This window comes from Girardinichthys multiradiatus, chromosome 2 (assembly GCF_021462225.1).
Source record: "Girardinichthys multiradiatus isolate DD_20200921_A chromosome 2, DD_fGirMul_XY1, whole genome shotgun sequence".
Lineage (NCBI taxonomy): Eukaryota > Metazoa > Chordata > Actinopteri > Cyprinodontiformes > Goodeidae > Girardinichthys > Girardinichthys multiradiatus.
Window position 1 is genome coordinate 20,733,898 of NC_061795.1, and position 12,947 is coordinate 20,746,844.

The 12,947-nt window shown below is 38.6% G+C and overlaps 1 protein-coding gene and 1 non-coding gene across 3 annotated transcripts; one reads left to right on the forward strand and one right to left on the reverse strand.

The window, feature by feature from the left end:
- The first annotated feature begins 633 nt into the window (after positions 1-633).
- Positions 634-9,297, forward strand: hal (histidine ammonia-lyase). Of its 2 annotated transcripts, XM_047386410.1 has the most exons (20): positions 650-968; positions 1,113-1,173; positions 1,319-1,346; positions 1,423-1,497; positions 1,580-1,652; positions 1,764-1,830; positions 1,922-1,959; positions 2,059-2,184; positions 2,340-2,479; positions 2,647-2,694; positions 3,355-3,502; positions 3,620-3,715; positions 3,988-4,046; positions 5,574-5,654; positions 5,781-5,846; positions 5,922-6,087; positions 6,190-6,324; positions 8,106-8,214; positions 8,326-8,395; positions 8,620-9,297. In XM_047386410.1, the coding sequence occupies exons 1-20, from the start codon at positions 722-724 to the stop codon at positions 8,749-8,751; spliced, it is 1,965 nt and encodes a 654-aa protein (XP_047242366.1). In that variant the 5' UTR covers positions 650-721; the 3' UTR covers positions 8,752-9,297. The 2 variants fall into 2 exon arrangements, with proteins under 2 accessions (XP_047242377.1, XP_047242366.1); XM_047386421.1 differs by lacking the exons at positions 8,326-8,395; positions 8,620-9,297 and having other exon boundaries at positions 634-968; positions 5,922-6,095; positions 8,106-8,218.
- A 1,585-nt stretch (positions 9,298-10,882) lies between these two features.
- trnay-gua lies at positions 10,883-10,969 on the reverse strand. Its single transcript is given in 2 exon segments — positions 10,883-10,918; positions 10,933-10,969. It is a non-coding gene; the product is annotated as a tRNA-Tyr (tRNA).
- Positions 10,970-12,947: the final 1,978 nt, after the last annotated feature.

Sequence of the window (12,947 nt, forward strand, 5' to 3'; positions counted from 1 at the left end):
AGCCAAATGTGATTGTGTATAAATGACACTACTTTGGTTGTAATCGCAATGCACATACTGGTAAGAAAATGTTCATAGTTTTCTGTGACCTGTTGTCATTAGATGCTTACCCCTCAACATAACTTAACTGAAAGCACCTCAAGTGATGCAATGTGACATTTCTGCAAAGATCTTGATGACTAAAGAATTTTGCAACATGCAAATCTTATTTACCTTGATAATGCTATGGCCATTATAATGTTATGGCCACTCATTGCTTGAGTGGCCATTAGTCATAATACTGTGAATGTTAAAAGAAACGTATGATTAACAAAATGCATCATTTAAAAGCAACATTCATTTTCTTTAGTGCAAGATAAAATTAATTGCCATAATCCCAAAAAGCATCTACATATTGATGGTCTACATCCATTTTGCTGGCATGAATCATTTAGTCAACAGTCTGTTTCCCTCTTCAAGATCTGAAGCACCTCCACCTCTAAGGTCTCTTGTTGTTGCGCGTTTTGGGCTCAGATCACATGGATACATTTGGTCGATGAGATCAAATATCTGTGTGAACGACCTGAGGAGGTCACTGGTCTCTAAAAAACAAAGGCGTGATTCTGGCGAGGCGTGTCCGCCTCAGCCGCATCTGATTGGTGTCCCTGCAGCGTGCGGCTGAAGGTGGAAGCCTGGAGCGCAGAGCGCAGCGCTCACTGCCGCAGAGCCTCCCAGACGCGCAATGCCTCGTTTCACTGTCCACATCCGAGATGAATGGCTGGCAGTGGCCTGCCGGGACACCTCCAACACCATCCAGTGGCTCGGGCAGGAAGCTCTGAAACGGTACATAAAGAACAAACCGGACAACGGCGGCATCGGGTCTGTGAAGGAGACGCGGTTCATTGTGCGCAGGTGCCAGGGTTCGGGCTTGTTGGATCCGGATGACACCATCGATGATGTGCTGGAGGATAATGACTTTGTTGAGCTTGGTAATGACTTAAAGCATAAATGCAAGATACGCAATGAAGGTGTAGATTATTAAACCCTTACTGTCGGTAGACTGCAAATGCGCAACGATTCATGCAAAGATGTAATTATTTTAACACCGTTTCCTTTTTCTAAACTGCTTCTAGCTATTGAAGGAGACACCATGTCTTCTGAGTTCATTCCATGTCAGCCTGGAGTTTCTAATATGTATCCTTAAACCTGCTAAGTATTTGTTCATACAAAACAGACACTAGAGACATTCAATTAAATACAAGTAACAACAACACAGTGACTTCTGAGAAGTGACAGGCAAATTTGGAGGAAATGTATCCTTAACTCGAGTACAAAACAGCACAGCTGCATACAAAGAACCTGCAGAAGTAAGTGTGTGTTTTCTATTGAACATCTTAAAATGATGTCAGATTTGTTTCGTGTGACACATCTTTACTTGTGCAGTACATTAGTTTGGATGGCAACAGCCTGACTTCCACAGATCTGGTCAATTTAGGCAGAGGACTCTACAAGATAAAGGTAATGATCAAACACTGTGTTTTTCTGTGTGTGGTAATCTTTGACTTAATGTAATGCCTCCCTCCACCAAACTTTTTTTCAGCTGACTTTGGAGGCAGAGAGAAAGGTTGTGCAAGCACGAGAACTTTTGGACACCATTGTCAAAGAAAACAAAGGTTCAACTTCTATTTAACACTTGATTAACTGCAGAAGGTGTGATGTAAATAGTTTTTCCTCCGAATTGATAACACCATGGATTTATTTCTCTGTATCTGTCATTCCTGCAGTCGTCTATGGTATCACGACAGGTTTCGGCAAATTTGCCCGAACTGTGATTCCTGTCAGCAAGCTCAAGTAAAGGCAACATTTATGGTTTAATCTCTGATCTCTGTTAACTGCTGCAGAATGGGCCTCGTTTATGTGTCACACATTTTCTGTTCCACAGGGAGCTCCAGGAAAACTTGGTGCGGTCGCACTCAGCAGGTAATAAAATAGTCTGTAAAGCTCACCCTGAGACTGACATTTCTGAGCATTCAGTAACTCAGAAAATGAAAAGGCTTTAGAGTTCGTTGTGATTTGTAGGCCTGGGGAACCCGTTGAGCCCTGAGAGGACCCGCATGCTGCTCGCACTGCGGATCAATGTTTTAGCCAAAGGCTACAGCGGGATTTCTTTGGAAACCCTTCAAGCCATGATCCAGGCCTTCAATGGTAAGTTTCAACATGACCCCTCAGCCTCAGTTTACCCAAGCTGATATGTTATGACATCCTCTCAATCAACTCTGATAACCTGTTTAAAGGGTCAGTGTTCCAGAGCTGGCTGTCATGTGACTAACCCTTGTCTCCATCCTACTTTGCCCTCGCAGCTTCCTGCCTCTCCTTCGTTCCAGAGAAGGGAACTGTTGGAGCCAGTGGAGACTTGGCCCCTCTCTCACACCTTGCCTTGGGACTGATGGGAGAGGGGAAAATGTGGTCCCCCAAGAGCGGATGGGCAGATGCCAAATATGTAGAGTCACCTTTCCATAGTTTCAAAACATCAGCTGTGTAATAACTAAAGGAAATGAGCCTCGTTTTTGGAAAAGCAAAAGGTTGCTAGGTCCATTGGGAAAACATATTTGCTTTTTGATGACCCCTGACTTTGTACATGTTCTTTCTTCTTTTACTCTTGGTCAGGTCCTGGAGGCGCACGGCCTAAAGCCAATATCACTAAAACCCAAAGAGGTACATTTAAAAACTATACATGTGGTATAGTATTTGTTTATCTGAGAGTATTTGTTTATCTGAGACAAAGTGATCAAAGTGCACACCTTGTTCTGACAATTACAGCATCCTATCTTTTGTTTTATAAATGTATACTAAGTATGGACTTCAGAACGTAACTGGGACAGAAAACTAGCAGATGATGAAGTCAGTCAATAAGCTTTTATTTGAACTGTTCTCTTCCAGGGTGGATAGATGATGCAACAGTTTGGGGTATTGTAAAAACACTCTGTAGCTTGTTAAGGGACTGAGCAGTGGTGTATGTATATACTTGAGCCTTTATCCATAATTCAATCCTGTGTGGATTATAGAAAATCCACAATAAATTCTAATGTGCACACCTAATTTGTATTTTTAAAAGTTGTTTAAAAAGTTGTATATATCATCATTCCCAAAAAGGTTTAAATAATCCATTGTAACACCTAAATGTATGTCACATTTATTCTGATGACACGTGTATGTTAGTTTCTGACCAGAACACTACATACTTTTACCAATCCCAGTCATACTGTGACTGAGTTGATGTACTTAATACCTTCTCCCCATTTTACCCGCTGCCAAATAACTTCTAAACTTACACACACAAATGAACACCTATTCCTCTGTCCATCGCTCCCCCAGGGCCTTGCTTTGATCAATGGTACCCAGATGATCACCTCTTTAGGGGCAGAAGCAGTGGAGCGAGCCCAGGCAATCGCCCAGCAGGCAGATATCGTTGCTGCCCTCACGCTGGAGGTGCTGAAGGGAACCACTAAGGCCTTTGACAGTGGTGAGCAGCAGCAGGAGCAGATGTGAATCAATCCAGAGAACAAGTTGTACTTTTTCACGTCCTACATCTGTTGTCATTACCCACAATTCATATTTGTATATTGCTGTCCTCCAATAGACATCCATTCACTGCGACCCCATCCAGGACAGACGGAAGTCGCCCTACGCTTTCGCTCGCTGCTGGACTCTGATCACCATCCATCTGAGATTGCAGGTCAGCAGACCAACCCAAAGCCAAAAGCAGAATTAATGGAATGATCCCAAATTGCTGTAGTTAAACACATTTAAGTTGTCACCCATAACAAGGTGTGTGACTTCTGTTTGTATCACTTTGTGTCAAACTTCAGTTCTGCCCAGATCTTATCTGTATCGTTAGAAACGATCAAACACATTCAATGCTTTTGCCCATGTGGATTTGTTATATTACATATCTACTGAACCTTTAGGCATTTGATTTGTGTGTGTAATGATAATGTGTATTTTCAGAGAGCCATAGGTTCTGTGATAGAGTCCAGGATGCCTACACTATGCGCTGCTGTCCTCAGGTAACTTCAGGTCAAATTTAACTTGATTAGTCAGATTATCCAAAAGTTGAAGCTTAGCATCTCTATATTTCCAAGACAATCTTACATTTTCACCTAATTTGGGAATAAAATTATATGTGACATTTTGAACCAATCATTTACCCAGGTATTTCCCAGTGTACAGTAACAACACAATTAGATAAAGTACTTTGTATATGTCATCGTTAGCAATAAGAATAAAATAAACTAGAGCTCTGAGATTTATCATGTACAGGTGCATCTCAATAAATTTGACTTTAAGTGAAAAGATAATTTACTTCAGTAATTCAAAATTGAAACCACATAGATTGATCAGACATAGACTGATACATTGTACGTTTTAATTTCTGTAAAATTTCATTAGCTCACAGCTGAGCTGATAAAACTCAAAATTCAGTATCTCAAAATGTAATATTACGCAAGACAGACAAAAGAGTATTTATTATTCAGAAATATTATGTTCTAGCCATGTAATGGCAGTCACTGAAACCCTCCTAATGAATTAAAACACCACAAAAGGTCATTGCTAAAGAAGCTGGCTGTTCACACAGGTCTGTTTCCAACCATCTTATCAGAAAGTTTAGAGGAAGGAAAACCTATGGTAGAAAAAGGTGCACAAGCAACAGGGACATCTGCGTTGAAGTAAGGTCAAATTTAGTATTCAGTAAACTTTTCTTGTTTCATTTGGGAATCACGTCCCAAGAGTCTGGAGCAAGAGTGGAGAAGAACATAATCCAAGTTGCTTAAAGTCAGGTGCAAAGTTTCCACAGTCAGTGATCATTAGGGAAGTCGTGTCATCTGCAGGTGTTGGTCTACTGTGTGTGATCAGGTTCAAACTCAATGGAAGAGCTGATTTCATTCTCTATGATCTGGCCTGCTAAAAATACCAATATCTGGTTTAATGACCATGGTATCGCTGCACTTGATTGGCCCGCAAACTGGCCTGACCTGAACCCCACACAGAATCTACGGGGTACTGTCAAGAGGAAGATGAGAGACACCAGATGATCTGCAGGCTGCAAATAAAGCAACCTGGGCTCCGTTTACACCTCAGCAGAGCTGCAGTCTGATTCCCTCCACGCTATGCTGCATAGATGCACTTAGTCATGCAAAAGTAGCCCTGAGCAAGTGTTGAGTGAAAACTGTACAGAACATGGCTGAAATTTCTGTCTCAGGAAAGATTCTGATTTTCTTAGATGCAAATAATCCTAAAGAGGAACTTGAATAAATACTTTAATGATATCACTGTGTCTATATAACATGTGAGTTTCAAATTTTAAATGAAATTACTTAAATAAATTTACTTTTCAATAATACTCTAATTTATTGACCTGCACATGTGCCTCTGAGCTGCTGTAGCAACAGGAGGCAACGTTTTTCCCACCCTACACTGCTCTAATTAAGAGACAAAACCTTTGACATTGCAAATAACACTCGCCATGTCATACCAATGTCATAAAATAGGTATTGTTTAGATGGCTTTTGATTAAAATAGTCCAATGTATGCAGGTCCATGGAATAACAAATGACACAATTAAGTTTGTGCAGAACATCATCAACACAGAAATCAACAGCGCTACGGACAACCCTGTATCCTTCACTGTCACGTAAACTAAATGATAAATCCCCTCCATGAGTCTGATGCTTTTTTAAACCACTCATTCAATTTCTACAAAGGATTTTCAAACAAGTTGTTTACCTTAATGGCCATACAAGATGGTATTTGCAGAACGAGGTGAAACCATCTCAGGTGGGAATTTCCATGGAGAATATCCAGCAAAGGTTTGTGGGTAATAAAACAGCTTTATGGTCTTTGTGGATTTAATTCCACTTCTAACGCCATATTTTCTCTGAAAGGCTCTAGACTTTCTATCCATCGCTGTCCATGAGCTGGCTTCCATCAGTGAAAGGAGAATCGAGAGGTTATGTAACCCCTCACTGAGTGAGCTGCCTGCCTTCCTTGTTAATGAGGGGGGACTCAACTCAGGTTTCATGATTGCCCACTGTACTGCTGCTTCTTTAGGTTGGTTTGTGAGTATAACAAATGAAGATGTTACCTAAGATTAGTGCTATTTGTTTATTCAATATGAGTAAAAAAAATAATTCAAATCTCTCTTCCTGTTAGTTTCAGAAAATAAAGTTTTATGCCATCCTTCGTCTGTGGACTCCTTGTCCACCAGCGCAGCTACAGAGGACCATGTGTCTATGGGAGGCTGGGCTGCTCGGAAAGCCTTGAGGGTCGTGGAACATGTGGAGCAAGGTGAAAGGTTCTCTCCGTTCCTAGCACAACTGGGATATTTCTGATCATTTAAACAAGAGTCCAAAGACATGCCAGTTAGGTTAATTGGTCACTCTAAATTGACCTTAGGTGTATGAATGAGTGTGTGCGTGGTTGTTTGTGTGTTGCCCTGCGATGGACTGGCGACCTGTCCAGGGTGTACCCCGCCTCTCGCCCGTAGACTGCTGGAGATAGGCACCAGCTTCCCTGCGACCCACTATGGAATAAGCGGTAGAAAATGACTGACTGACTGACTAAACAAGAGTAACAATTGATGGGTAGCAACAGAAAACAAAATGCTTTAAATGCTGAATTCAGTTAATCCTAGTAGAGGAGAAAAACCAACAAAAGTGATAATAAATAAATGGCCAGACAGTCCTTTGCACAGTTCATTGAATATATTTTATTGTTATTAATGACTATAAATTGATGGCAAAAATCAAAGATGGTTGGATGGAACCTTTAGAGACTGGGATAGGGAATATAGTCTGGAAATACAAATATTTATGATACCTATCCAGACCTGGAAAATACCTGAATCATATTCCCTACTTTTCTATACTTTTCCCAACTGTTTAGGAACCCTGTTTTAACACTGCTGATCTTGAACTTTAAAACCATTAAAAGTCTATTTTTTTAGCTTCATGGAGACAAATTAGTCTAAAAATATTTGCATGGTGGTTGTTTAATAAATGTTCAATGAATGTAGTACAGTGCTAAATCCTTGAATCATGCCTAATTTCTTCCAAGTAGCCAGACTTCCTTTCAATCTTTCAAAGTAAGCTTAAAATTTTTTTGACCTTTCTGAAGATTTTTTTTTAGTTTCTGGCTGCTTTTCCACTCACTTTCAGTGCAGTACCTGTCCCATATCTAGATCAATGTTTTGGTTTATTACCCACTTATCTGAGTCAATCAGGCATAGAAGGTCCTGAAACTCAGGGGATAAACCAACATTGTGTTGACACCTGACAGCAAGCAGAAAACCAATTTATAATTACATCTAGTGGCACATTTCTTGTAGCTTGTTAAAATTAAACATTTATCTTTTTTTAATCTTAATCTATGATAAATACGTGAGAAAATATTGTCTTATTAGGGCTATTAGTTGAGAAGGTATCACACAGTAGATTACGACACATCCTGTCACAGGACCTGCTTCAAAGATGCTTGTCTTTATTGGACTTTTTTCCTGTTTCTGAAAGACATAACTCTAGGATAGATTTAATCAGCTGGACATATTTATTTTAGGCTTGCCACTTTTTTTTGTCATGATCATAGACAGAATATGGGAAGCCAAACACAAAGAAAAAACTTTGAAAGGCCTTCAGAAAGCCTAATGAACTATTTATAAAGAGTATTTAAAAGGTTACAAGGAAGTCAACTCTTTGGAAGGAAAGTATAAATAAATATGAGGTGAAATACCTCACTTACAGTTGTGCTGGAATTAATTAAAATGCGAAAAAAACAAGCTACCTGAGGAGAAGCGTTCAGCAATGTTTAAAACAAATCTTGTCTGAAAGGCAGTTTGTTGGTCAGTAACTCAGTAATAATCAGTGTTGCGTCTACGCAAGATTTGGCTCAGCTCCGTGCAACAACGTGTCTGTTATACAGTATTGGAAATGACATTGACCTGGCAGAAGTTGTATCAATTACTAACTAGTGTGGCATCATTTGCTGGTTGTATTTGGTCATTTTAACCCAAAAACATGTAGATAAAGATATTGTTTATTTCAGCACACTGAACAGATGATTTTTGTGATCAGTTCTTGCCATAGAGCTGCTGGCGGCCTGTCAGGGTATTGAGTTCCTCCGCCCACTTCGTACCACCACCCCTCTGGAAAAGGTCTATGACCTTGTGCGCACTGTCGTCAAGTAAGTCAGACAGATGTGTCCAAGGTACACAGCTTACAGTCCACATACACTATACACAGGATAGTTAATATTTGTCTCCTTTTTCTCATTTTCTACTTGAACGGTTAACAGGCCATGGATTAAAGACAGATTCCTGTCTCCAGACATTGAAGCTGTTCACCGTCTCCTACTCGACCAAAAGGCAAGTTCTGGAAACATTTGAATTACAAACATTTTGTCACTTTAAAACCAAAAACCTCATTGCATTTTATTGGAATTTGATGGAACAGACCAACAGTTAGAAGTGAATAACTGTGGAAAAGTGTAAGGAAAACGACACAAAGATTTTCAAAATGTTTAAAAAACAAATCAACCTAAAATTTACAGTTGAACTTTCTTAATTGGATATTTGAAATTTTATATCAGGTGTGGAACGTGGCCAAGCCTTACATTGAGAAGTATCAGACAGAATACATCCCAGAGTCTCGACCTGTTTCTCCTACCGCCTTTTCCTTGGACCCCCCAGCATCACCGAGGAAGCGTGTCCGCCATGAGTGAAACCAGGCTTCAAATCAAGTTCTATTTTTCTTGCTGTTCTGCTCGGGTAATTTGCACTGACAAAAACCGCTATGATATGAATTATTGGTAACACCCTGGATGATTCATGACATGAAAGTCTATAGATGGTATATTTCTCTGGGAAATCATTATGTGTTGTACTTTTTTATACTTTCCCCTACAACACCGAAGTAAACCTGTTTTACTCTTGGCTATTGTTGCTAATGTAGTTTTATAGCCACTTAAGCCTTTAATGATGTGGCAGTAATACTGCTCTGATTAAATATAATTTGTTTGTGCGTAATTATTCGCTGGTAGGCTGTTCATGCACCAGTAGTTTCTGTATTTTAAATTTAATTTCTCTTGTCTTTAGATTCTACTATAATTCCTTCGAATTTTCCTGGTATATTTCTTACTTTGCTTCATAAAATTGTTTTAGGTTTCACTGTTATTACTGCAATCAGAATGCCTTGGTTTATAGTTACAGTATGTCACTGTATACGTTTAATCATGTCTAGAACTAATTAAATTATATTCACTTATATACACACGTTTACATTTGATTTGATTTTTTTTTATTCAAAGACTTAATGATGCCTTAAACCCTAACAGGGCTCACAGGGTCTTTGGAAGAAAAATAGGCCTGTAGCATCACAAATTCTCCACCATGCTTAACAGTGGGGATGAGGTGCTCTTGTACTAACTCTTCTTTTGTTTCATGCCAGACTCACTTGTGCTTGTTGCATATGATTACATCTGTGATGGTACGACATACAAGGTTTTTTTCTATTATAACTCCCAAATAACACGTTGGCCTGTACGTAAATGCCACCTAATGGCTATTGTGAGCAGTGAGCTTTTATGACTGTGAGTGGCAGAAAAAGAGGAGGCGATAAAACTTTATGGGTTCTTGTCATGCCTTGCTATCAACAGTGGCAGTTCTTACATAAATGGTGCTCTAGGTGATCCACTCGATCTGCCGCCCCTAAATTTACACCTCCAGTAAAGCAAAGATGTGAGAAGTCTAATTACTTTACATTTCTTGGCTGGATGTAGTTAAAGGTACCACTCATACACTCCAGCTAAAAGATGAGAAGTCCCAGAATAACTTGTGCCACACCCCATGTGGGCTTGATGTGACCTGACATTTTTGTACAAATTATTATTTCTCAATGTTGGATGCTTTTCATGACTATGTAGGACTAAATTAAAGGTTGGATTATTTTTCAAAGCTTCAGAGTAGTTGAAAATTAATCTATTTTTGTGCAGTGTTTGACACTAAATGAAAAGATATTTAATTTACTGATAAATAGAAATATCTTCAACAAAGAGTTGACCTGAACTGTGTGTACTCCTAATGTGAGAGGATAAAACATTCATTCAAATCTAAGGACACAAAACCTTTATTGGCTGAAGTCTTTCAGACCTACTAGTTCAGACTGAGGGACGACTCTGCCACCTTGAGGCACTGGACAGAAAATCAAGCAGCTCTCACTGATCTATGAAAGAAACTTTGTTCAACGAATTTAAAGGTTGATGAAATAGTTTGCAAACATTAGCACACAGCCTGCGTGAATTAAGTAGAAATTATGTCAACACTGTAATAGCGGACGCTAGTTTGTTCTATTTTAAAGGGACTTTACAACAATATTATGACTACAAAGTTTATACATAATCATTAGCAAATGAAGAAATCTCTTTATAAATAAAGCAATGTTTTTGTGGCAGAACACCTATTAATTTGTCTAATCAGTACGATGGATCACTGTGGAATGTATTCACAAACATTAAATGAGTTTTCACGTTGGCAGTCACATATAAAAAGCATGGGTGTCTATTACTATGAGATGCCAAACAAGCTGGTCGTGTTCGATGTTCCAACTTCTGATGCAGCGTAAGTAGCCACCAGCATCCTGGTTTACAACATTTTCTCAAATGCATTTTACTTTTGAACCAAAAGATCGAAGTACGAGAATAACATGTTGATACCGTTGACAACATTCCTTCAGAGTGCCACTAAGGCCGGCTCAAGTGCCATCATTTGAAAAGTGTGATATAGTATCGTAAGCGCCACTATTTAAAACAAAATCATTGTTGGAACAGACAGAAAAAAAAAAAAAAAGCATTCACCTCCTTCGAGCCGGATTCGAACCAGCGACCTAAGGATTTCCGCTACAACCGCTACAGTCCTCCGCTCTACCAACTGAGCTATCGAAGGGGCGCTGTTGTCACCAACACGGAGTGACGTACTTCAAAGCGCCCGCCGTTGATATTTCCGCATATTAGTGGCTCCCGTATATGTTACTATCGTCATCCTGCAGTAGTAACGAAAACGCTTGTAAAAGTCAGCAGAGGTTACCTCTAGCTTCTTCTGTGATAAAACAACGTAGAATGCATGGTTGAATGCCACACCTGTTGCTTAATTAGCAGTTTCGACCAACTAAATAAACATGCAGTTTGCACACCCTCAGGTGAATTCAAGTCTGCAGTTACCTGAACCTGTTTATGTAATGGGTTGTTTTAATTAAGTATTTGATAGAAGAGATCCTACGCAGTCTTGAAGTCTGGAAAAATGTGCTATTCATTTTTATTGCTTTCAAACTTTGTATAAGAATAGAAAAAAATAGTATTAGGTTATTCCTTTTTAGTATTTATTTAGCTACCCCATCAGTTACAAGGTTTAAGATTTGTTTGTTTATTTGTTTGTCATATGTAATAACCATTTATTTTATTTAAACATACCACATTTTGACCACTAGATGGCGACATGAACATGTTTTTTCCATTTGTAACATTTAGACAATAATACCCTTTTAATTTAGGGTCTTGTTTAGGGCTGTTTACTGTAAGTGAATGGGATATAATAATAAGAATGCTTGTAAAGAGTTTCTTTTTCAAAATGATCATAATTATCGATTACCCTAAAGTGTTGAAAGTAGGATATAAAGCCCATGACCTTCTCTCATGCTGCTTTCTCTGAAAGGAAGGCAGTCCGCTACATGTTACATGAGGATGAAGGTCACCTTTCCAAACACTGGAAGGTGCAGAACAGACACCTACATAACAAAAACATGTTTATCTGCAACTCAACACTTGTCAGAAATAAATTCTAATGCAAACTGGTACATTGGGTGTTTCATATTTAAATAACATTATTTATAGAGTTGTGTCAGTTAAAAGGAATGTTCTAATTAGCTACAAGAGGCTTTACAATTTATGTAAATGTGGCATTTTAGAATCAGCTGTGTTTACAGTAGTAAGTGCCAGATGTTTTTTGTTTTTTTTTGGACAATGTTTTGTCACTTTACTGTGAAAGAGAAATACAAAAATAAAATTATGTGAAATACTTGCTGTTTTATGCAATATTTACAGGTATAAAACCCCAAATTCTAAATAAATTTGAACGATGATGCAGTTGTGAACACTTGCAGCGAGTGGGTCCTGGGTTTAAATTTCTCCAGATACTCTGGTTTGAACTTATAAAATAATAAACCCTAAAAAGTAACATAGCAAATAATCAGAAAGACATACAAAGAAACATAGATTGTCATAGAAAAGATGTTATTTTGATGGTATGGCAGGAGTGGGGTATATCCAAGATTATCCACCACAGTCCCAACACGGAGCGACACGCACACTCACACATACGGGATATTAAGAATCTCAATTGATCCTATTTTGCATGTTTTTGGACTGTAAAACAGTACCAGTATAAATGTTTTGTCCGGGTATCATAAAAACTCCAGGCAGAAAGGCACTGCGTGGGATTTGTAGCCATGAATGTTTTGCTGTAAAACACTAGTGCTAAACACCAGGCTGTTCTGCTTGCATTAAGTGGATTTTATTTAGAGAAATTCTGTCTGTTCAAATCTTAAAAGAGAAAATTGTGTTTTTGTTCAAATCTTCAAAAAAAAAAAAAAAAAAACACAACAAAGGACTGAATCCACTTTGTTTTTGCTAAAATTTCAGGGAAATGTTCAAATAACAGATAAAGGTTTTGTGTGGCATTTGAAAATTTCCTAACATTTCAATGTAGTTTGTAAAAAAGAACTAAATGGCACAAATTATACTCTTATTATAAGGATATTATATTTTACCATTCATATTCATATCTTCCATATGCCATTAGACACATTCACCTCAGCAATCTGCAGGACTTTAAGACCTGTTCCTCCACAGTGATGGATGAACTGGAC

Bases quoted from the DNA above. Each gene is read 5' to 3' on its own strand.
- hal (XM_047386410.1), top strand. From the start codon at position 722: ATGCCTCGTTTCACTGTCCACATCCGAGATGAATGGCTGGCAGTGGCC. The intron at 5,847-5,921 runs GTTTGTGGGTAA...TTTCTCTGAAAG, and splicing joins ATGGAGAATATCCAGCAAAG to GCTCTAGACTTTCTATCCAT. The intron at 6,325-8,105 runs GTGAAAGGTTCT...TTTTGTGATCAG, and splicing joins CGTGGAACATGTGGAGCAAG to TTCTTGCCATAGAGCTGCTG.